The sequence below is a fragment of the Marmota marmota genome, unplaced genomic scaffold, assembly GCF_001458135.2.
Source record: "Marmota marmota marmota unplaced genomic scaffold, marMar, whole genome shotgun sequence".
Classification (NCBI taxonomy): domain Eukaryota; kingdom Metazoa; phylum Chordata; class Mammalia; order Rodentia; family Sciuridae; genus Marmota; species Marmota marmota.
In genome coordinates, this window is record NW_025999943.1 from 11,185,222 (window position 1) to 11,210,776 (window position 25,555).

The 25,555-nt window shown below is 37.4% G+C and overlaps 1 protein-coding gene across 4 annotated transcripts in view; it reads left to right on the top strand.

Annotated features, from left to right (window-relative positions):
* Pspc1 (paraspeckle component 1) overlaps positions 1–25,555 on the top strand; it is a 94,690-nt gene that overhangs the window by 5,818 nt on the left and 63,317 nt on the right. For 3 of the 4 annotated variants that reach the window (XR_007346970.1, XR_007346971.1, XM_015499357.2), the window contains exons 2-4: positions 7,283–7,584; positions 20,130–20,225; positions 22,732–22,928. Coding sequence is in view for 2 of the 4 variants with exons in the window: in XM_015499357.2 (XP_015354843.1) it covers positions 7,283–7,584; positions 20,130–20,225; positions 22,732–22,928 (595 nt within the window). In the remaining 2 variants the exon portion in view is untranslated. The remainder of the gene's footprint in view (positions 1–7,282; positions 7,585–20,129; positions 20,226–22,731; positions 22,929–25,555) is intronic. The other variant, XM_048801451.1, reaches the window with a different exon arrangement.

The following is a 25,555-nucleotide window of genomic DNA, read 5'->3' on the forward strand; positions in this document are numbered from 1 at the left end:
TTTTTTTTTTTTTTTTTTTTTTTGGTGGCACTGGGGATTGGACCCAGGACCTTGTGATGCTAGGTGAGCCCTTTTTCTTAATTTTTTTATTTTTATTGGGGATTGAACCCAGGGGCACTTTGCCACTGAGCTGTATCCCCAACCTTTTTTATTTTGACAAGGTTTCATTAAGTTAGTGAGGATCTTGCTGAGGCTTGCCTCAAACTTTTGATCCTCTTACTTCATCTTCTGGAGTTCCTGGGATTACAGGCATTGCCAAGGTGCCTGGCTCAGGAGAACTCTTATTTTTTCTGTGTGTGTGTGTGTGTGTGTGAGAGAGAGAGAGAGAGAGAGAGAGAGAGAGAGAGAGAAGACACAAGGACTGGGAATTAAACCCAGGGGTGTCCTGCCATTAAGCTATACCCCCAGTCCTTTTTATTTGTTATTTTCAGACAGGTTTGCCTAAATTGCCTAGGCTGGTCTAAAACTTGAAATCCTCTTGTTTCTGCCTTTCAGGTAGCTGGCATTATATGTGTGTGCCACTGTGTCTCTGTTTGTTAGACTTCTGTTGTGTTTTTTTTTTTTTTTAATATTTATTTATTTTTAAAATATTTTTTTTAGTTGTTGATAGACCTTTATTTATTTATAAACGGTGCTGAGAATCGAACTCAGTGCCTCACACATACCTGGCAAGTGCGCTACCACTGATCCACAGCCCCAGCTCCTAATATTTATTTTTTAGTTGTAGTTAGACACAATACCTTTATTTATTTTTATGTGGTGCTGAGGAATGAATGAACCAGGACCTCTCATGTGCTAGGCAAACACTCTACTGCTGAGCCACAATCCCAGGCCTGTTCATTAGACTTCTAATGATAGTACAACATCTTTTCTCTCTAGTACACTTTCTAAAAGATGATTATTATTTACTTGGTGCAATTTTTCTTTTGGTACTGGAGCATAAGCCAGCATAAGCACTTTACTACTGAATTACACCCCCAGTCCTTTTTTTTTTTTTTTTGAATGAGAGAGAGAGAGAATTTTTTAATTTTTTTTTTTTTTGATGTTTCAGTGGACACAACATCTTTGTTTTGTATGTGGTTGCTGAGGATCGAACCCGGGCCGCACGCATGCCAGGCGAGCGCGCTACCGCTTGAGCCCACATCCCCAGCCCACCCCCAGTCCTTTTAATTTTTTTGAGATAGGATCTAACTCAGTTGCTGAGATTGGCCTGGAACTTGCACTTCTCATGCCTTAGCTTCCTGAGTCATTGGGATTATAGGTGTGCACCATGGCACTCGGCACATATTCTTTGCATATATTATTTCATTAGAATCACTCAGGGGCATTTAAAAAGCTGAGGCTTGGATAACTTAAGTAATTTANTCTCTCTCTACCCACTCTACTGTAATTCATTTCTCCCCCTTGTATTATTTTTCCCTTTCCCCTCACTTCCTCTTGTATATAATTTTGTATAACCCTGAGGGTCTCCTTCCATTTCCATGCAATTTCCCTTCTCTCTCCCTTTCCCTCCCACCTCTCATCCCTGTTTAATGTTAATCTTCTTCTCATGCTCTTCGTCCCTACTCTGTTCTTAGTTACTCTCCTTATATCAAAGAAGACATTTGGCATTTGTTTTTTAGGGATTGGCTAGCTTCACTTCTCCCTAAATTGCGAAGACTAGTCTCAAATTTGTTGTCTTCCTGCCTCAGACTCCAAAGTATCTGGATGCCTGGCATACTTTGTGTACTTTTTCCATAAAAATCAAATTATATGGCACACATTCATTGTGATTTGATTTTTTAATTTAATGTTATCTTTAACATCTTTTTATGTTGTTAGATTTTCTTTCTCTCTATGGTAAATGGGGATTGAACCCAGGGGCATTCTACCACTGAGTGATGTCCCCAGTCTCAAAATAAAACCTGGCCTTGAATTTGAGATCCTCCTGCCTCAGCCTCCCAAATTGCTAGAATTAACTGGTATGCACCACTGCTCTTGTTGTTATTTCATCAGCTTTCTGTTGATGTCTATTTCTGGTTTGCACCAATGAATTAATTGCTTCTACTTGTATAACTTAAAACTCCTACAGTGGGGATTTTTAAGCAACTAGTAAATGGTAATAGAAAAATTCATGTGCTTTGGAAAGAGTCCGGAAATAGAAATCATTGGATCATAGTTTGAACAGTCCTAGAGCAGTCATTTAGAATCTTGTGGTAGCCATTTGAAACTTTGTGATTCCTTGTATTCCATCAAGACCCTTTGGTTTTAGAAAGCAGTTGTACCATCTCTACCTAGGTACTGTCTATGCCCTATGCCCTATGCCCTGATTTTGATCTGCTTTCTGTTTTTACATATTTCTTAGAATGTCTGTAATCTTGGCTCAATCTTCTTTCAAATAGCATTGTGCCCTTGGTACTTTGCAATGTTGTATTTTTGTTCTTTTTTCTTTTCTTCCTCTATTTTTTTTTTTTTTGTACCAGGGATTTAATCAGAGTTAAGTGGGCGCTTAACCACTGAACCACATCCCTGACCCTTTTTATTTTGAGAGATGGTCTCATTAGTTGCTTAGGGCCCTGCTAATTTGCTGAGGATGACATTGAACTAGTGATCTTCCTTCTTCAGCCTCTTAATTGCTGGCATTACAGGCATGCACCACTGCACCTTGTCTTTCATGCTGTTGCAGTATATTTGAGTTGTTTCTGGGTTTACATGATTATGAATAAAGCCACTATAAAAATTGTGCATAGATTTTTCAATGAACATACAGTTTTATTTCCCTTCACTAAATGGCGATGAGTGGGCTATTTCAGGTTATATGGTTATGTGTATTTTTAAATTCATATTGAAACTTTACTAAAGTGGCTATCTACTTTTTTCTTTCTTTCTTTCTTTTTTCTTTTTTTGGTACTGGGGATTGAATCCAGGGTCCTTAACCACTGAACCACATCCCAGCCCTTTTTTATTTTTATTTTATTTTTTTTAAAGTTTTCTGGTTTTTTCGTTGTTGACTAACCTTTATTTTATTTATATGTGGTACTGAGAATTGAACACAGTACTTCCACCACTGAATTACAGCCCTAGCCCCTTGTTTTTTTATTTTTGAGGCAGGGTCTTGCTAAATTGCTAAGAACCTTGCTAAGTTGCTGAGGCTGGCCTAAAATTTGAGATCCTCCTGCTTCAGCCTCCTGAGCTGCTGGGATTACAGGCCTTCTAGCAGCTGCTATCCAGTTTTTCAATGCCACCAGCAATTGCTGATTGTTCTCCATCCTCCTCAACACATGGTGTTGTCTTCTACGAAATTTGTCATGTTAAAAAAGTGTATTGTGATATCTCATTGTGGCTTAAATTTGTATTCCTCTAGTGCCTGATGATGTTGAATATCTTTTTGTTTATTAACCCTATCCATTCTCTTTGGTGAAGTGAATGTTCAAGTCTTACTCATTTGACAATCAGTTGTTTTCTTATTAATGTGTTTTAAAAATCATTGTTACAATTTCTTTTTTTTTATATCTATTTTTTAGTTTTAAGTGGTTACAGTATCTTTATTTTTATGTGGTGTTGAGGATCGAACCCAGTGCTTCACAAATGCTAAGCGAGCACTCTACCACTTGAGCCACAACCCCAGCCCACAATTTTTTTTTTATATAAATGTTTTGCAAACATTTTCTTTCCATTTAAAAACAGAGGAACCTCTCCCTCTCCCTCCTTTCTCTCCCTCCCTTCTCCCTCCCTTCAGTTTATACAAAGGTGGGAAGCAGCATTATGGTAGATTTGTGGAAATTGTGAATTCTGTATAGGTTCAAATGAGCACCTGTGATCTTGAGCAAGTTACTTAACCTCTGTAGGTCTGTTTCTCTATGTAAAATGGGTACAGAAAAAATACCTACTTTATAAGTTTTTGAGGATAATGAAAGCAATGTATACACATATATACACACATGCACACACTAACTGATTGACTGACTTTGTGGGGGTGGCAGGGAAGTTCTGGGAATCAAATCCAAGGCCTCACACTTGCCAGACAAGCACTTTACCACTAAGCTCTACCCCTGGTTATATGTGTGTGTATGTGTGTTGTGTGTGTGTGTGTGTATATATATGTAGTGTATATATATATGTATTTTCTAAAACATGATGATGATGATGATGATGATTTTAGTTCTCAATGGACCTTTATTTATTTATATTCGGTGCTGAGAATCGAACCTAGTGCCTTGCATATGCTAGGCAGGTGCTCTACCATTGAGCCACCCCCTCAGCCCCTATATATGTATTTTTAATAAGGGATAAGGACTGGTTTGTAGTAACTACTTGATAAAAGTTATACTTTATTTTTCTGAGTCATGAAATCTTTGTTCTCATTTTAACTACTTAATTTTAATTGATTTTTACAGAGATGTAATTAATTGATTTTTATGGTATACATTTAGAACACTGTTTCTCAAGTAAGATAGTTTTTCTTCTCAAGGATATTTGACAATATCTGAAGACATTTTTGGTTGTCACAACTGGGGGGAGTGGTTCTACTGGAATCTGTGGTGAGTAGAGGTCAGGAATGCTGATAAACAGCCTATAGGCAAAGTACAGTCCCCTATAATAAGAATTATCCAATCCATAATATTAATGTTGAGGCTGAGAAAACTGTTTAAAACCATTTAAAACATGGAAAGTATAAACTTTTTTCTTGTTGCTAGGGTTTGAATCCAGGCCTACCACTGAGTTACACACTCTAACCCCTTTAAAATTTTTTTCTTTTTCCCCAGTGCTGGGGATTGAACCCAGAATCTCGTGCCTTCACAGGGAAAGCACTCTTATTACTGAGCTACATCTCTAGCCCCCAAAGGTGCAAATTTTAAATCTACTGGTAGGTGAATCTTGACTTGTACACCTGTTGAACTCTGTCTGCTAGAAAGTATAGAACGTGGCCTGGTGCGATGGTGTACATCTGTAATCCCACTGACTTGGGAGGCCGAGGCAAGAGGATCACTAGTTCAATGTCAGCCTGAGCACCTTAGCAAAGTCCTAAGCAACTTAGTGAGATCTTTTCTCTAATTAAAAAAATATAAAAAGGTTTAGGGTTGTGGGTTTGTAGTTAAGCGCCCCTGGTTTCAATCTCTGGTGCCATCAAAAAAAAAAAAAAAAAAAGGAAGGAAAGAAAAACATACAAGTATTTTATGAAGACAGTAACTTCTAGCTTTTGAGACCATTTTAGAGATTGAATGAAAAAAGCATATCTTTATGAAATTTACCAGTTTGTTATCTGTTATCTTAGATACCTGTGTTCTATACCTACTTATTTATGGCCCTGTAGATCCAACCTACTTTCTCACTAATATTAGGCAAGCATTCTATCACTAAATTACACCCATACCCCTATTCTGCACCAACTCTGAATTCTCCAAATCAAGGAAGTTCTGTTATCTTGAGTTTTCAGTAATGCGCATTTTTTTTTCTAATTTAAAAGTGCTGGGGCTGGGGATGTGGCTCAAGCGGTAGCGTGCTCGCCTGGCATGGGTGCGGCCCGGGTTCGATCCTCAGCACCACATACAAACAAAGATGTTGTGTCCGCAGAGAACTAAAAAAATAAATAAATAAATATTTAAAAAAAAATAAAATAAAATAAAAGTGCTTAGGAGGGCTGGGGATTTGGCTCAAGCGGTAGCGCGCTCGCCTGGCATGCGTGCGGCCCGGGTTCGATTCTCAGCACCACATACAAACAAAGATGTTGTGTCCGCCAAAAACTAAAAAATAAATATTAAAATTCTCTCTCTCTCTCTCTCTCTCTCTCTCTCTCTCTCCCTCTCCCACTCTCTCTTTAAAAAAATAAAAAATAAAAGTGCTTAGGGAGCTGGGGTAGTGGCTCAGAGGAAGCGTGCTTGCCTTGCATATGTGAGGCACTGGGTTCGATCCTCAGCACCACATACAAATAAAACAAAGGTATGTTGTGTCCACCTACAACTAAAAAATAAATGTTAAAAAAATACCTATAAAAAAAGTGCTTAGGCACACTTGTTTGTACAGTAGATTTATTACAGCCCACGAATGTGTGTGTTTGCTTCTCTCCGTATGATAGTGAAAAATGTGTATCTGAGGAAGGAGGCGTAGTTAATAAGACCTAATAGTAACTTTTACAGATAATATAAAGTAGAAATAAAAAGAAAAGGAATTTGTTTGTCAGAGGAGAGGTGGGAGGCTTTGAGATAACAATATAAAAACATTGAGGGCACAGGCTGGGGTTGTGTCTCTGGTAGAGCACTTGCCTAGCATGTGTGAAGCACTGGGTTTGATTCCCAGCACTGCAAATAAATAAATAAAATAAAGGTCCATCAACAACTAAAAAATAAAAAAACTGAGGGCATAGAGAATTATTCTTTCTACGATAGTTCATAGTAAATGGCACTTGGTCTCAAAAAGTAATTATATGTTTAATATATGTAGGAGTTTTTTTCTTTAACAATATCTTTTTTTTTGATGGTGGAGTTACTGGGAATTGAACTCAGGCACTTGACCACTGAGCCACATCCCCAGCCCTCTTTGTATTTTATTCAGAGACAGGGTCTCACTGAGTTGCCCAGCACCTTGCTATTGGTGAGGCTGGCTTTTAAAAATATCGGTTTTTTATTCTTACCAGCAGTGCACAATGGTCACAAGTTTTTCTTTCTTTCTTTTTTTTTTTTAGTTGTTGATTAACCTTTATTTTATTTATGTGTTTGTATGTGGTGCCGAGAATTGAACCCAGTGCTTCACACATGCTAGGCAAGTGCTCTCCCACTGAGCCACACCCCTGCTCTATGTAGGAGATATTTAAAAGATACTGCTTTGAGTATTTTACAACTGTTCATTTATTTATGAGCAATTAATCTTTATATAATGATGTTACTGGGGATTGAACCCAGGGGCACTTTATCACAGGTCCATCCCCAGCCCTTTTTATTTTAAGACAAGTTCTCACTAAGTTGCTTAGGACCTTGCTAAGTTGCTGAGGCTGACCTTTAACTTGTGATCCTCTTAGCTCAGCCTCCTCCAGCCTCACTTTTGGAGCTGCTGGGATTATAGGCATGTACCACCATGCCTGGCTATATAATGACCTTTAACAGGACAGTGGGTTGGGATTTTTTACTTAGTGTGCACAATGATCTTTGAATAACTGATAAAAAGCAAGTGATAAGAAAGTAAAAGGAAAATCAAAGTAACCCTATCAGCCATTTCCTAAAATTACCTGGTTTTCCTTAGAAGCAAGCCACTGTTTTAAATTTTTTTGTTACTATCATCTTTAAAAATGATTTTTCCTCTTAAAAAGGAATCCAGAACATTGGCTGAAATTGCAAAAGCAGAGCTGGATGGCACCATTTTGAAGAGTAGACCTCTCCGAATTCGTTTTGCTACACATGGAGCAGCCCTAACGGTCAAGAACCTTTCTCCAGTTGTTTCCAATGAGCTTCTAGAACAAGCATTTTCCCAGTTTGGTCCAGTAGAGAAAGCCGTTGTGGTTGTGGATGATCGTGGTAGAGCTACAGGAAAAGGTTTTGTAGAATTTGCAGCAAAACCTCCTGCACGAAAGGCTCTGGAAAGATGTGGTGATGGGGCGTTCTTGCTAACAACGTAAGTTTTAAATATCTCGTCCTTCTTTTGTCCAGTTACGTATGGTCTTCTCTCTGTTCTGGAATTCTGTCTTCCTTTACAATTCATACTGTCTTGGCATATGGTAAGTAGGTATTGAATGAATTATTGATGAATGTGAAAAAGGAATTTTTATGTGTTGCTCACTAGGACTTACGAATCATACAAAACAATCCTTTAAGAAATTTTAGCTTTTATTGAGGTACAATTTGAGCCAAATAAGTTTTAACAAATGTTTGTAACCATGTAACTACCACTATAATCAAGATATGGAACATTTCCATTGTCCCCCAAAAGTTGCATCGTGCCCCTTTGTACTTACTCTCTACTACTTACCCCTGCCCTAAGTAGATATTAATCTTTTCATTACCACAGATAAGTTTAGTCTTTATTAATAGAAATCATGTAGCCTGTACTCTTTTGTGTCTGGTTTCTTTTGCTTATCGTGTTTGTGAGATTTCATCCTTATCAATGTGTGTATAGTATTTTATAGCTGAATTATGTTCTGTTTTATGACCATATCTAGTTGTCCAGTGACTTATGGGTTGGTGTTTGGCCAACTGTTGTGAATAAAGCCACTATGAATATTTGTGTACAAGTCTTCTTTTGAACATTATGCTTTCATGTGGCTTAGGTATATACTCAGGGGTAAGTTGCTATATGTTCATTTTCCTAAAAAAACTGTTGAACTAACTGGGTGTGGTGGTGCCTGCATATAATCCCAGTGGTTTGGGAGTCCAAGGCAAGAGGATCTCAAGTTTGAAGTCAGCCTCAGCAATTTAGCGAAGCCCTAAGCAACTTAGTGAGACCCTATCACAAAATAAAAGAAGGGCGAGGAATATAGCTCAGTGGTTAAGTGCCCCTGAGTTCAATCCCCTGGTACTCTTCCAGAATCCCCAAAATAAAAAACAAAAACCGACAAAACTGTTTTCCAAGGTGTTTGAATCCCCACCAGCCAAAAATGAGAGGCTCTGGCATTTTTAGTTTTCTCTCTTTCTCTCTCTCTCTCTCTTTTATTTATTTATTTATTTTTGATAGTAGGGATTGAAGGTTGCTTTACCATTGAGCTACATTCCTAGTTCTTTTAAAATTTTTTTAACATCTTTAAAAAAATTTTGAGACAAGGTCTCGCTAAATTACTGAGGGTCTTCTTGCTATCCTTCTGCCTCCTCCAGTCTCTGGGCATTTTTAATCTTAGATATTCTAGTGAACATAGTAGTATCTCATTGTGTTTAAAATTTTATTTTCCTGATGGCTAACGATAAGCATCTTTTTTATATGCTTTTTGGCAAGTTATATATCCATGAAGTATCTGAAATGTTTTGGCCATTTTCTAATTGAGTGATTTGTCTTTTTACTAAATTATCTATTTTAGGTACATGTCTGTGGGAGGCCAACCTTACGGGTGACTGAATTACACTCCCCGGCTGGGTGCTGAGGCGCTCAGTCACAGAAATGGGTGTGTCTTGCTACAGCCCCATGGGGTGAAGCTATGCTCACCTGTTCCTTTGTAATATAACCCCTTGCCCTGTTTAGGATAGAATCTTCCATGGAAGTGCCTTGTGTGTGTCCCCTTCTCTTACTGTGTCCTTGGGTGTGGCCTACTCAGGGTCAGTCAACCTGCTGACAGTGGACTTCATGAAGATACACAGCCCCCTGAAACCTGACCCCTTGCCTCATTTGAATAGCTTCCCTCAATAAAAGGGGTCAGCATGTGCTGTCTCCCTCTCTTTCTGCGGACCCTTAAGGTCAGAGGAGCCGTCACAGCGACCCCAAAGAAAAAGGTATTTGTGTCTCTTGTGTGGTTATTTCGTGCATCCCAGTTAGCCCAGTTTAACTGGAGTGACCCCTGAGCCTTTTAATCATGAGAACAGAAACCCGGCACATGTCTATATTATGAATATGTCTCTTTGTGGCTTTCCTTTTTTTTTTTTTTAGTACTAGAGATTGAATCTAGGCTTTCATGTGTCCTAGGCAAGTGATCTACCACTGAGCCTCATTCCTGAGCCCTGTGGCTTTCTTTTTAATTGTCTTAACGTGATTTCCAAAGAGCAGAACTTTTTGTATTTTGTGAAGTACAGTTGAAAAGGTTATAGTTGCATTTTTCTTATTTGCATTTTTGTCAAAATTGGAAATCTGGGGGAAGAAAAGGTCTGGGGGTGTTGCTCAGTAGTAGAGTACTTACCTGGCATGCCTGAATCTATTTTCCTTTCTGTTCTGTTTATCACTGTATCTGCTCTAAAGCTACTTAGTTAATTACCTAATTTATTTTAAGCTTTGAGAAATTAGAGAGTGTAAATCATCTAACTTTTCTTTTGAAACTGGGGATTGAACTCTTAGCATTCTGCTGCTGAGCTACATCCCTAGCCCTTTTTATTATTTTATTTTAAGACACTGTCTCTCTACATTGCCCAGGCTGGCTTGGAGCTTGTGATTCTCCTCATTCAGCCACTTGAGTAACTGGGATTACAGATGTAAGCCCACCCGTGTCCAATCAACTTCGCTCTTTTTTCAAAACTGTTCTATGACGGATTCTTTGTTTTTTAAATTTAGCTTATTTTAATTTTTTTGGTACTGGGGATTGAACCCAGAAGCTCTTCACCACTGAGCTATATTCCTAGCACTTAAATTGTTTTTTATTTTGAGATAAGGTCTCACTAAATTGCTTGGGGCCTCACTAAATTTCTAAGGGTGACCTCAATTAGGGATTTTCTTGCCTCAGAGCTTCCTGTACCACTGGGATTGTGGGTATGTGCATACCTGGCAGATTTTTGTATTTCTTTATCATGTGGTGCGGTCAGCCATTGGTTGTGAAATATTCAAATATTTTAGGGTGTGGGAAATTGAATTTAAAATAATATTTCTTTGGTCTTTAGAGGTTTGGATATTTATAAAACATTTTTCACTCTGTTTTTTACTGTTTAGCACTCATGCTAAAATTGAAATTCATAGTAGTTCTGCTGCTTTACAACACAGCCAGCTTGTTCTGGTATCAGCCTCTGGTCTTACTGTTTTTGCTTAGAGAACTTTCTTCCCTTACTGGGATAAACCTCATTTTCGTACCAGGAACTGAACTCAGGGGCGCTTAACCACTGAGCAACATCCCCACTCTTTTTTGTATTATACTTAAAGACAGTTTCACAGAGTTGCTCAGGGCCTTGCTGAATTGAACTTGTGATTCTTCTGCCTCAGCCTTCAGAGTCTGTGGGATTAGAGGCGTGTGCCACTGCGTCTGGCTCCATTTTTTTCCTACTTTGCTAAAATTAGTTCTCTTTACAGAAGCCAATCATCTTATCTTTTTTTGGGGGGGTACTGAGATCTAGGATCTAATCCAAGGATACTTTACCACGGAGCCACATCCTCATCCCCTTTTTATGTTTTATTTTGAGACAGGGTTTTACTAAGTTGCAGAGGCTGGCCTTGAAATTGACATTCTCCTGTCTCAGCCTCCCAAATTGCTGGGATTACAGGAATGTGAAACTGGCCAGCTCATCCTATTTTAAAGTAACCATCCTCTGTACCATCACTTAGGATTCACTCCTCATTTTAGTTCTCTTTAGTGCCCATGCTTTAATTTGTATGTCTTTCTTTTTTAATATTTATTTTTTAGTTGTAGCTGGACACAATATCTTTATTTTTTATGTGGTGCTGAGGATTGAACTCAGGGCCTCACACGTGCTGTGTGAGTGCTGTACTGCTGAGCCACAATGCCAGCCTCTAATTTGTATGTCTTTCTCTGCAAATAGAATGTAAGCTCCATGAAGGCAGGGGTTTGTTTTGTTCCAACTCTGTAATCCCAGCACCTGTGTTGTGTTTCATTTTAATTTTATTTTGCAGTGCTGGGAACAACACCTATACTCTAATGATACCTGGTCACATAGTAGGCTTGTGGTAATTATTTCATGAATGAATGAAGGAAGGAATGGGCAAGACATTTCTTGAAATGGGAGAAGCATGTGATTTGTATTTTTTTCTATTGCAAGCTTTGATGAATTGGTGTTTTTTAAAGTGATAGCCACACTGGTAAATATTTAACAAGTTCTCATAAGTAGCTTTTAAATATTTTAAAGAACAGTTTTTTTTTGGGGGGTGGGGAGGGCGGGGTACCAGGGATTGAATCCAGGGGCACTCTGCTACTGAGCCTCATCTCCAGCTGTTTTGAATTTTATTTAGAAGGGTCTCACTGAGTTGCTTAGTGCCTTGCAGTTGCTGAGACTGGCTTTGAGCCTGCGATCCTCGTTTCTCAGCCTCCTGAGCTGCTGGGATTACAGGTGTGTGCCACTGCACTCAACTTGAAGAATGGTTTTGAGGGAATTGGCAAGGTGTTGAACATTTTATTATCTGAGAGATATTTCATAATCATGGTTTCTTGGATTTTTGCTGTAATACTGGTTTTTATTTGTCCTATTTTTCATGTGAAAAAATTGACCCAGCAATGTAAAGTTATATGCTTAAAGTTGTACAGCAGTTAGTTGTAGTAAGTTGAATTATAGCTGTAATAAGTTTAGTCTGGTATCAGGTCCCTTGCTTTTTATGTTGTGGGGTGATTGATGCTGCCTACAGATTCTCTTTGCTTAGAAGTTTTGCATCTCAGAGAATTCAGAATGCTCTTCTCTTCTGCTGTTTGCATGGTAGTGCCAGCTAAAATATGTGGTGGAGAGGAAGTCTTTTGACTGTCTTGTCTAAACTGTAGTCCCTCTGTTATTCTCATTCTTATTCTAAATTTTTTTTTTTTTTTTTTTGGACACTGGAGAGCACTCAGCCACTAAGCCACTTCCCCAGCCCTATTTTGTATTTTATTTAGAGACAGGGTCTCACTGAGTTGCTTAGTGCCTCACCCTTGCTGAGGCCTGGCTTTGAACTCAAGGTCCTCCTGTCTCAGCCTCCGAAGCCACTGTGATTACAGATGTGCGCCACTGTGCCTGGCCTTGTTCTAGTTTTGTGGTAAGGATTAAACCTAAACTCTTGCGCGTAATAGGCAAATGCTCTACTACTGAGCATACCTCTAATCCTCCTGTTATTTTCTTTTTTTTAATATATTTTTTATTTGTAATTAGACACAATACCTTTATTTATTTATTTATTTATATGTTGTGCTGAGAATCAAACCCAGTGCCTTGAATGTGCTAGACAAGTGCTCTACTGCTGAGCCACAATCCCAGACCCTTTCCTGTTACTGTCTATGACAGCATTCTAGTTTGTTCCATTCTAGCTCATAATTTGAGTAGTATTATCTTTTTTCTTAGTCTGAAGATTTTAGGGACTGTTTTGTTTAGCTTTGTTTGTGGTCTTGGTTCATATGAGGCAATCAAATGTTTATTGACTGATAGCTGCATTACTTCTGAAAGTCTTTTGAGTAAATTGCTCAGGAGTGGTACCATAGGGGCTTACAATCTAAATATTTTTCCCCCCATTACTGGGGATCAAACCCAGGGCCTTTCACGTGCTAGGCAAGTGTTCTACTACTGAGCTACATCTCCAACCCTGTAAATATCTTGTAAGATCAAAATTTTTCTTGAAAATATCTTTAGAGGCAGTTGGCATACTGCACATCTGTAATTCCAGCTACTTGGGAGGCTGAGGCAGGAGGATTACAAGTTTGAGGCCAGGCTGGGCAACTTTGTGAGACCCTGTCTCAAAATAAAAATAAAAAGGACTGGGGATATTGCTTAGTGGTAGAATGTCTCTGGGTTCAATTCTTAGTATCAAGAAAAAAAAAAAAAAAAGAGAAGAAAGGAAAATCTTTAAATTTGCCATAAAATGCTACATATTATACATGGTGTTGGATAAACAACATAATATACTGTACAAAAGTATGTATAAATTACATTCTTATGCTATTTTGAAATTACAAAAGAGGCAAAAAAAGTGAGAAAGGGAAAATTAAAAACCTACATATAATAGTGCTATGCCTGCATCTTTATTTTTTGGTATTGAAGATTTAACCTGGGGACATATTACTCCTGAGCTATATATGCAGCTGTCTGTCTATATATCTATCCATCTGGTAGAGAGATTGAACCCAGGGATGCTTAACCACATTCCCAGCCCTTTTTACTTTTTATTTTGAGGCAGGGTATCACTAAATTGCTGAGGCTGGCCTTGAACTTGGTGATTCTCATGCCTGAGTCTCCTGAGTTGGCTGGGATTACAGGCATACAGCCCTTTTAATTTTGAAACAGGGTCATGCTGTGTGCCCAGACTGGCCTTGAACTTGCAGTTCTCTTGACTCAGCCTCCTGAGTAGCTGATATTACAGGCTCATGCCACCATGCACAGCTATCATTTTAGTTCTGACTTCTTCTAATGGTTTTGGACAAATATAAATTAATAGAGAATTGATCAGATCAGTTAAAATGCATTTACTGTGGATTGTTATGTAGTTATTTCCCAAAGGGAATTATTACATAATAGTGGAAGTATATATTATGATGCTCAATAGTTTTTGTTATTTATTTTTAGATTTAGTGATGCTGGCCATGAAACCTGGGGCCTCATGTATGCTGTGCAAGTTTACTGCCACGAACTACATCACTGGCCCAATAAGAGTTTTGTTGATTTTGGTACTGGGAATTGAACCCAAGGATGCTTTACCACTGACTATATCTCTAGTCCTTTTTGTTTTTTATTTTGAAACAGGTTTTACTAAATTACTTGAATTTAGGATCCTTCTGTGTCAGCTTCTACTAATTTTATTAGTCACTGGGATTATTGGTGTTTACCACCACTCCTGGCAAATAGTTTTTTGTTTGTTTGGCTTTTTTTTGCGGGGGGGGGGATACCTTGGATTGAACTCGGGGGGCACTCAACCACTGAGCCACATGTCCTCACTGAGTTGCTTAGTGCCTTGCTAATTGCTGAGGCTGGCTTTGAACTCTGCCTCTTGAGCCACTGGGATTACAGGCATGTGCCACTGCACCCAGCCTTGTTTGTGTTTTTAAAGGGAGGATGTATCATACAGACAGAAAGTGGATCAGGGCAAGGGAAATAGAGAAATGACTGCTAATTACGTTCAGGTTTTCTTTTCTTGGTGATGAAAATCTTACGGAATTAGATTGTGGTGATGGTTGCATATAAATTACTGAGTTGTATGCTTTAAAAGAGTATATTTTGAACTTGTTTTAATTCTTTTCTGAATTTTAATGGTGTGTAAGTTTTGTAGTGTGTCCACAAAATTTCAAACAAAACTAAACAAATTACAACTCTGTTGATTATGATAGGGCATTCTATTATGCACAGATGTTATTTATCAACTGCTTGGTTTTTTTCATCTCTCTTTGTAGTGTGGGGATTAAACCAAAGAACTCTTGCATGTTCATTTTTTGCTTATTTTTCTATAAATAAAGCAATTTATCAAGAAAAAATTAAAAATGGAAGTATAGATATTTCTTATAGATACATATATCTGTAAGACTAGATATATGCTGTTTCAAATATTACGTTAAATAGAAAAAAGACTGGAAATAAAAGTGTGAAAATGACAGTAGAAGTTATATTTGGTTAGTGTGTTTACAGGTGTATCATGAGGACTCCAAGAATACCTCCAGATTTGGCAGATCACTGTAAGGATCAAGAGGCTGTAGCATCTGTGCAATACTTTAAGATTTATTATACTGAAAGTACACAAAATAAGCAAAAGGGAAAAGTAGTATGGAGTATGGTCTGTGTATACTTCCAAGAGTCCTTCCATTAGATTCACACAGGATGTTTCTAACTCATCTAAGCAAGAAATGATGTGTTTTCTACCAAGAAAATTAATCTGAGCCTTGGAGTGCAGGGGAGTGTGTGTGTGTGTGTGTGTGTAGGGTGGTGGGATCAGTCATCAAATTTATCAGAAGTTTATGTTCACAAACTATTGTTCTAATAGCTTAGGCACTGATAAGCAGCCTTATCAATTAGGGTGATAGACTAGCAGTGTTAGACTTGCCTTTTTAACTCATTTCTTACACATGTCATATACTAATTGCCGCAGTCTGGCTGGGCACAAATCACGAGCCACTCAAGCAGGAACAAACTTTATTTCGGAACTTCCCCCCCTCCCCCCCCCCAACACGGCCCTTCCAGGAACCTCACACACCAACCGGAACTCTCCACCAGAACTTCACCAACCAACGCGAACTCCCCAGGAATCCCCGCGAGAACTCCAAAGTTCTCGAGGCCGGACAGCAGGGGTCTATATACAATTGAATACACAGCCTGTTTCAATCCAGCATCATCTTAATGGCTCGCCTCTCAACCATTACTTCTGGCAAAACGCCAGGGGCCATTCCTACTCCGCTGTGGCTCTCAACACTAATAGCTTTTGCTTACTACTCATTTGAAAGGGATTACTTTTCCATCATTTTATTACTTTGTTATGTCTTCCTATACTAAATGAGATTTCTCCTAGATTTAAAAATTCTTTTAATAAAAATACCATTGTGATACCTATTTTTTTCTTTTCAACAATTGTTTGGCTTGTGTTTTACCTCTGAGCTATATTCCCAACCTTTTTGTTTTTAATTTTTTTGAGACAGTCTTGCTCATTGTTTAGAGCCTTGCTAAGTTGCTAAGACTGGCCTTGATTTACCATCCTTCTGCCTCTGCTTCAGCTTTCAAGCCACTGGGATTATAGGCATGTGCCATTGTGCCCAGCTGTAATATTTCTTTCACTTGTATATTGGAAATTTGAGGATTATTTAGAAAAACCTGCTGGTAGTGGAAGTGTAAATTGCTACTTAACCTTTCTAGAAAAGCAGCTTTAACCTTTGGGATACTATCATTCTCAATTAGACCCGATATTTTTTAGCAGTCCCAGTTATCTGTTAAATTTTAGTATGTGGTCAGTTATTTTGTAAATGTCTTCAAAAGAACAAAAAAGAAGATTAAAAAATATTAGAAGAAACCCCCCCCCCTTTAAAATCACCATATTGGTCTATTGGGTCACTATATAAATTTAAGATAACATTATCAAAATATTTTTTATTTTTCCTTTGTCAAACATTTGGTTATTTTGTCTTGCTAAAGCTTATTTTATCATAACTCTTTAGTTATTCCCAACTATGCTAATAAAGAGTAATATAGAAAAAAACCCCACAAAATGGTAAAGTAAAAGACATCTCTTTACTTTTTAAAAATTATATTATCAAAATACTCTACCACCTTTTTTGATGGTGTTTTACCACTGAGCTACATTCCCAAACTTTTTTCTTTTTTCTTTTTGGTGATGCTGGGGATTAGAACCCAGGGTCTTGTGCATGAGAGGCAAGCCCTCTACCAACTGAGCTACATCCCCAGCCCCAAACTTTTTGTTTTTATTTTTTGAGACCGTCTTGCTCATTATTTAGGGCCTTGGTATGTTGTTAAGACTGGCCTTGGTAGCACTGGTTATTGAACCTAGAGCCCTGGGCATGCTAGCCACGCACCATACCATTGAGCACCACCTGTAGCCCTGTATCATCTTTCTTTGTTTTTATTAGTTTTTTTTAGTTGTAGAGGGACACAACACCTTTATTTATTTATTTATTTATCTGTTTTTTTGTGGTGCTGAGGACTGAACCCATTGCCTCACATGTGCTTGTAGGCAAGTGGTCCACCACTGAACCACAATCTCAGTCCCCTGCATCATCTTTTAAGTCACTGTCACAACATAATTAGAGGTCCTTTCCAAATGATGGTATTTCATGGGATTTTCTTATACAAAACTTAAATTCTTATTTAAATGAAACATTTTCAAGATGATTATTCTGGTGACAAAATGGGGATAAATATTAGAGTTTAAGATTTAAAACCTTTGTGAATACTGAAAGATGAAAGTGAAATTAAAAAGATGGGTGAAAGTGGAGTGGGGTGGTGCACACCTATAATCTCAGCTACTTGGGAAGCTGAGGAAGGATTATTGCAAGTTTGAGGCTAGCCTGGACAATTTAGTGAGGCCCTGTCTCAAATTAAAAAATAAAGAGGATTGGGAGTGTGTGTGTGAGTGTGTGTGTGTGTCTATGGATGTAGCTTAGTGGTAGAGTATAAGTGGGTTTGATTCCTAGCACTTCAAAAAAAATAAATTAAGATGAGAAAATGGACAAAGGATGATTCTAAAGAATAGTAGGTACAGTGAAATCACGGATGTTACTATTTTCACATATGTCTTAATTTAGCAAAAATAAGATACAGTCCTTAAGTACTTCCCTTCTGTGTGCCACACATTCCTGTATTTCTCACTTTTGTTATATAATGGATAAAGGTGATTGTGACTGATTTTTGCATGCTTGTTCATGTCTCTTTAGAAGTAGAATTGCAGGAACAGGTAATATAAAAGGAGGGGCTGTGAGAGTATACACATTTGTGTTTGTTTCTTCCAAGAAGACTCTTACTTCCTTTCTCCCCAAATGTTTTTAAGAATCATCTAGTGGCAAGTGGGTGTGTTTTCACAAAACTGTAATCCCAGTGGCTCGGGAGGCTGAGACAGGAGGATAAGAGAGTTCAAACCTAGTCTCAGGAATTTATTGAGGCCTTAAGCCACTCGGTGAAACCCTGTCTCTAAAAAAAAAATTACAAAAAATGGCTGGGGGTGTGGTTCAGTGGTTAAGTGCCCCTGAGTTCAATCCCTGGCACCAAAAAAATAAATAAATAAATAAAATAAAAGAATTAGCTAATGGTCCATGTTATAGTTAAAATACCTGATATGTTTCAGAGTATAAAGATGTCATTATTTTTCTCCTAACCTTGTTTACCATTTTCCTGTAAAAATCTTGTCATTTTCAAGTAATTGTCATGTTTTCTGAGACAAGTGGTCTGCTTAGTAATTTTCCTTCGTGAGTATCTTTTGAATTTTGAGGAATTAGAATAGCCTTGTGTTATTGAAGGGATGTGCATGTTCTATCTTTGTTGACCTTTGCTCACCTGGAGCTCTTTTTTCTGGTTTTATTGCTATTCTTATGTTTACTGTCCTGCCCTAGTTTCCAGTGGGTAAATTCTCCACTTAATGCATCATCTTCATTTTGGCCCTGGGCCCCTTTGAGTCCTCTTAGAAGTAACAAAATTCAAATCCCTTTTCTTTTGTGTTCTTACTTAGCTTATTTGAGGTCTCTATAATTACATTCCGTAATATCCCATACCTGATTTTAATTCTTTCTTAAAAGGTTTCCACTAGCTCAGATATAATTTTTTAAAAATAATTTTGTATACTTTTCTCTGGTTTAGGATCTTGTTTATGTGTTAAACAGAAGCTTTTGGATTCCAAAAATCCCCTTCCCCATTTCTAGCTCTTCTGGTAGCACTTAAAACATTAACAATCAAACTTATTTCTCTCTGAAGCATCATTTTTTGAAGGCAGAGTAAATAGATTTTACTGTTGTGTGCATGGTGAGCTGATAGCATAAAAAAATTAATATCAGTATAACATCATAACTCTTCCTTCCTCCTCTTACTTAGAAAAAATATTAAAAAAGAGAATGTTTTTCTAGTCACATCTTTCAGTATACACTCTTGTCCCTTCCCTCTTCCCTAACTTGCCCCATGAATGTCTTGTCTTTTGCGTCTCCTACTTTTGTTTGATACCTTTAGGTGTCATTTTAGGCTTTAGCTTTTTTTTAGGGGGTGGAGTACAGGGGATTGAACTCAGGGCACTCAACCACTGAGCCACATCCCTAGCCCTATTTTGTATTTTATTTGGAGATAGGGTCTCACTGAGTTGCTTAGTACCTTGTTGTTGCTGAGGCTGGCTTTGAATTTGTAATCCTCCTGCCTCAGTTTCCAGAGCTGCTGGGATTATAGGTGTGTGCCACTGGGCCCAACAGGCTTTAGCAGTTTTTTAAGAAAGATTTTTTTCCCCTCCCTGAACCACACTGGTAGACTGGGATATGGGTAAATGTGGGTAGAGAAGCATGGTTTGAAGTGATGGGACATGGGAATGATAAGGGCCACATAACATAAAACATAGGTTAGGTATGCATTATTTTTCATTGTGCTTTATAAAAGTGAACTACAGTGGTTCTGCTGATTCATAATTGATAATTTATATACTAGTATTTTCTGGCTTTGACACTCACCTGTATCTGGCTAGCAAATATTTATTGACTGATTTTATGACAAGATATGCTACTTTTTTTTTTTGAATCTTTATTTTTATGTGGTGCTGAGGATCGAACCCAGGGCCTCGAACCGAGTGCTCTACCGCTGAGCCACAACCCCAGCCCAAGATATGCTACTTCTGACATATTCTCAACTGAGATATTTTCCAAGCATTATTTTATTTATTTATTTTTTGGTATTAGTCATTGAACTCAAGGGCACTCGACCACTGAGTCACATCCCCTGCCCTATTTTGTATTTTATTTAGCAACAGGGTCTCACTAAGTTGCTTAACGCCTCGCCATTGCTAAGACTGGCTTTGAACTCGTTATCCTCCTGTCTCAGCCTCCCAAGCCACTGGGAATACAGGCGTGAGACATCTCGCCCAGCTCCAAGCATATATATTTATTATAAAAAGTATCTAGAATGGTGTTGAAAGTAGGCATTATGTTAATATTTATTAATTCTTTATATATCCAGGACTCCTCGTCCAGTCATTGTGGAGCCCATGGAGCAGTTTGATGATGAAGATGGCTTGCCAGAGAAGCTAATGCAGAAAACTCAGCAATATCATAAGTAAGATTTTATTAATAAAGATATTTTAGATATGTGCTATCAGGGGTGTTTATTTTATCATATTTATTGTCTAGTACTATTGGGTTATACGATATTCTGTGTAGTCATACAATCTGGTTAATAGAGTAATCTGGTTTATGTTGAATGCTAGTTGTCTTTTTGTGTGTGAAACATTAATTTTACTTAGAATAATCTTTCCTTTTATACTGTGGTAGAGGTAGGTGGTTAGGAGGAGACATGCTAGAGAAAAATGAAATCTAGATAATGTGAAAATATATCTTCAGTTAGTATGCTTCAGGTGTATTTAAGTAGAAAGAAGACTTTTGGGTGGGTAGGGAGTAGTGTTGGGAGGTCAAATATCCTGGCACAGCGGAAGAACTATTTTACAGGTTTAAAAAAAAGCCCATTTTCAAAATGCTGTAAATTTTATCAGTTGCTCCCCCCATTTTTGAATCACTTTTTTTTGGAAATAACTTTTTCTTTTTTTTTTTCTTTTTTAGTTGTAGTTGGACAACTAAAAGAAAATCTTTATTTTATTTTTATGTGGTGCTAAGGATCGAACCCAGGGCCTTGCACATGCTAGGCGAGTGCTCTATCACTAAGCCACAATCCCAGACCCTGCCTTTTTTTAAAAAAAAATATTTTTTAAGGTATTAGAATATCTATTTATTTATTTATCTATTTATTGAATGTGCTGAGGAATGAACCAAGGGCCTTACGCGTGCAAGGCAAGCGCTCTACCACTGGGCTACAACCCCAACCCTATCAGTTGCCTTTTTTATTTAGTGTGGTACAATTATATTTGCATAAGTTGTCTGTAAATACTTTGTTTTTATAAACAGTCACTTTATTGTCTTTGTGCCAAGCACTATTCTGGATGTTACTAGGGCAGTCAAATAGGTAGTTGGGTGCATCTGATTTTAGAGGATCTGTCCTGGCAGAGAGTACCAACATGTGATAACAAGCCAAAGGACTGAACTCTGAGTCTTGAAATAATCCATATATATAGCAGATTGGAAGATCAGAAGGAATCAAAAAAGACTGAGAAAGGGGGTCAGTCATTGGAATAGGGGAGTCAACCAGCAGCAAACTGAGTCCTGGAGCAAGGGAAGAGTATCACTAGTAATGGATCATAATTCAGAACCATAATGCTGTTCTTCAAAGACTTAACTATGACTTCCTGTTTGCTTGACATTTTCTTGTTATATCTTACCATTACAAATTTGAGATAGTGTACACTTTTGGATTGTGAACTGGAATTATATTAAAGAACTGGAATTATAAGAGTCTTAAACAAAAGTGGGATTTAATACAATTTTTTTTAAAAGAAATCTAGTTAATTTTCCTAGATTTACTACTAAAGAGTCAGGTTCAGGAGAAAATGCTCATAGAGGATAAAAAGCAAGTTTAAAATTTAATTCTAGGTCCAAAAATCCATGTTGTTTTCCTAGAGAGAAAGAGAAGAATTCTTATATTTATTTTATAGTCAGTCTCAGAGTTAGGACTGCTGTCTAATATACAGTTCTTAGTAAATTAGTGGTTGGTGTATCATCTTACTTCTTCACCCTTCCAAGTTAATACTTTATAAAGAAAAGATGGAAATTTGTTTTGCAGGTATAGAATATCTAGATCATGACTAACCTTTGAATGTCCTCATGTACCTGTGAAAGGTCCTCAAAGCTTTTTCTTGTTATTATATCTTTCCCTCTGTGACAACCTTATGCTTTATCTTTCTGAAATTGGTCCCACCTCTTATCTTTCTTTCTCTACCTCAAAATAAAAGTTAAAATTTACAGTTGCAAATTATAGGTGGGATGAAGATTGTATTGTGGTGGCTGGGGTTATGGTTCAGTGGTAGAGTGCTCGCCTAGAATGTGTAAGGTACTGGGTTCAATCCTCAACACCACATAAAGATAAATAAATAAAGGTATTATGTCCATCTACAATTAAAAAATATTTAAAAAAAAGATTGTATTGTGTTCTTATGATCCTATGAGTACTTCTTAAAGTTCTCATAGCCAGTAATAATTGATTTTTAAAAAAATTTTAGATAGCATTCATAGACCTTTATTATTATTTTTTAATTGGTCATTTGTTTGCTCATCATTTATGTTACTTCTCTCAAAAAAAAAAATATATATATATATACATATACTAAATTTACATGATGGGGCCAGATACTGTACTTGAGGGACCACAGTTAACAGACTGATGCTCATATTGAATTTAAAATATTTTGTTAGCACTTAAAACAAGTTGTGGGTTAGGCCTTTGATTTTTGGCTCAGCCAGTTAACCTGTTTATTAATAAATAAATGTTTTTTACTAACAATGATTTCTAACAGCTTTTATTACTAAAATATTACATTTTGCCATGTAATCAGAGTACTACCTATGTGATGAAGAGCCTTGAACATTATAAATGCTCAATAAATGGTAGAGTATTCTCTGATGTTGTTGTTTACTTTTTAAGCATACATTTCTTTATGTTTTTAATGTAAATTTAGGGAAAGAGAACAGCCACCACGTTTTGCTCAACCTGGAACATTTGAGTTTGAGTATGCATCTCGATGGAAGGCTCTTGATGAAATGGAAAAACAGCAGCGTGAGCAGGTTGATAGAAACATCAGAGAAGCCAAAGAAAAACTGGAGGCAGAAATGGAAGCAGCTAGGCATGAACACCAATTAATGCTAATGAGGCAAGGTAAAAACATGTAAATATGGTGTGATATTTTCATATAGATATGGTGTGATATTTTCATATAGATATGGTGTGGTATTTTCTTCTTGATTTATTTATGTGTCCACTGACATGTATTACTACTTAAGTTCCTATTTAGGAGTCTAAAGACAAGAGTTGGAACTCAATATTTCTCTTTGCTGCAAATTTTTTCTTTGATAAGTGGATGCTGATCCATAGTCAGGGACTGAGGGGTGCGTAGGGAAGAATGAAGGAACTTTGGATTGTGCAGAAAGGAGTGAGGGGAGGGCTGGGAAGGCGGGGATGAGAAGGACAGTAAAATGAGATAGACATTATTATACATGTATGATATACACATAGTATGATTACACTACTGGTGTGACTCAGCACCATCTATAGGCAGAGTATTGAAAAGTTATGCTCTATTTGTGTACAGTTTGTCAAAATGCGTTCTAGTGTGTCACGTATAACTAATTAGAACAAATTAAAAAAAGAAAAATGTGAAAAGAACAGCAAAAAAATTATTTTTTCTGAGAGAATTTCTTTTATAAAAACATGAAATTATTTCAGGTTGAGTAAGCACGCAAAATGCTTGGGACTAGGAGTATTTCAGATTTCAGGTTTTTGGATTAACGATGCTTGCTCAGTCTTATATAAGTTCTACCTATGTTGAGTAATTTGTAGTGCATAGCCTAGAAAGGCCACACCTGCTTTTTTTTTCTTTTTTTTTCTTTTTTTTTTTTAATATTTATTTATTTATTTAAGTTCTCGACAGACACAACATCTTTGTTTGTATGTGGTGCTGAGGATCGAACCCGGGCCGCACGCATGCCAGGCGAGCGTGCTACCGCTTGAGCCACATCCCCAGCCCCTATGTTGAGTAATTTGTTAGAGATAATTCAGTGGTGTTAAATTTTGCCAGTAGCAAATATATACTCTATAGGCAAAAAGAGAAGTATAGTGGGCAATTCTTGATAGTTTTAGTTAAGTCATGAAACCATATATCAAGATTATTTGTTGGAAATTAGGACAGATACTGGTGATTTATAAATTATTGCTACATGCCAAAATGATATAGATGGATAACCTAGAAGAGATATAAAAGATCCATATGCGCTGATGGATATGGGGATTTAGAAAGAGTAAATTCCTAGTAATGAGCTGGAAGGTACTTGAGACTATGCTAACAGAACTTCTAAGAGCACTGCTAATGGGCCATAATGTTCTCTCATTCCCTACTCGGATACCTAATAATATGATAAACCATTTTTTAAACGTGTCAGAAGCTCACTTCCCTTTTTGTCGTCTTTAGCTTTTTTTTTTAATACCTGTCTTTATTGTTCATATCTCTCTTCCCTTTTCTGATCTTTAATTTTCCAAATAATTTTTTCTGGTCCTTCCTGCCACGACTCTTTGCCATTACACCTGATAGTTTTATTTTCTTTAAGTATAGGATTACTTTCTCTTCTTCAGGTCATTTATTTGTTTATTTATTTTTGTTTTTGGTGGTACTAGGGATCAAACTCAGGGCCTCATACTCTACCACTGAGCTACATCCCCAGCCTGGCTCTTTACTTTATTCTTTATTTTTATTTTTTTGTAGTTGTAAATGAACACAATGCTTTTATTTTATTAGTTTATTTTTATGTGGTGCTGAGGATCGAACCTAGTGCCTCACACATGCTAGCTGTTTGCTGCTGAGCAGCTATAGCCCCAGCTCTTTACTTTATTCTTAAGTTTTTCATTTTTGTTTTTTAAGTTAGCATTTCAGTTAATATTTATCTTCAGTTAGCTGTCCACAGAGATTGAGGCACTACAGATATCTCTCTGCCTATGTGCAGTATGTTTATGGGACTTTCTTCTATCTGATGTTTGCCTTCTGTAAACCATTTAATATACTTCAGAGTTATTGTTTCTTTAAAAGGTAAATATTTGTTCATTCAACTCTAAATCATTTTGGTAAATTTCTGTTACTTTTTGGATAAAGTATAAGGTGTGGGTTTTAATTCTCCTGTCTTGGTTTGTAGAGTTGCTAGAATTACAGATGTACCAGCCCTTCCAGCCTTTTTTTTTTTTATTTTTCAGTTTTCGGCGGACACAACATGTTTATTTTATTTGTATGTGGTGCTGAGGATTGAACCCAGCGCCCCGCGCATGCCAGGCAAGCGCGTTACCACTTGAGCCACATCCCCAGCCCTTTTTTAAAATTTAAAAATTTTTTTTATTTTTTAGTTTTTTAGGTGGACACAATATCTTTAGTTCATTTTTTTTTTAATGTGGTGCTGAGAATCGAACCCAGTGCCTCACACATGTTAGGCAAGCGCTCTACCACTTGAGCCACATCCTAGTCTACCCCCCCCCCCCTTTTTTTTTAAATTAGTCTCAGGCTGGCCACTAACTCCTTGGTTAAAACCATCCTCCTGCCTCGGTCTCCTAAATAAGTTGGGACTTCAGGTATTTACCATGTACCTGGCTCCCATCTGGGGTTTTTATTTTTTATTTTTTGGTACTGAGGCTTGAACCCAGGGACTCCGGACTACTGAGCCATTCCCCAGCCCATTTTGGGGAGGTGGGGGTAGGGGTGGGGTTGTTACCGGGGATTGAATTTAGTCCTATTTTGTATTTTATAT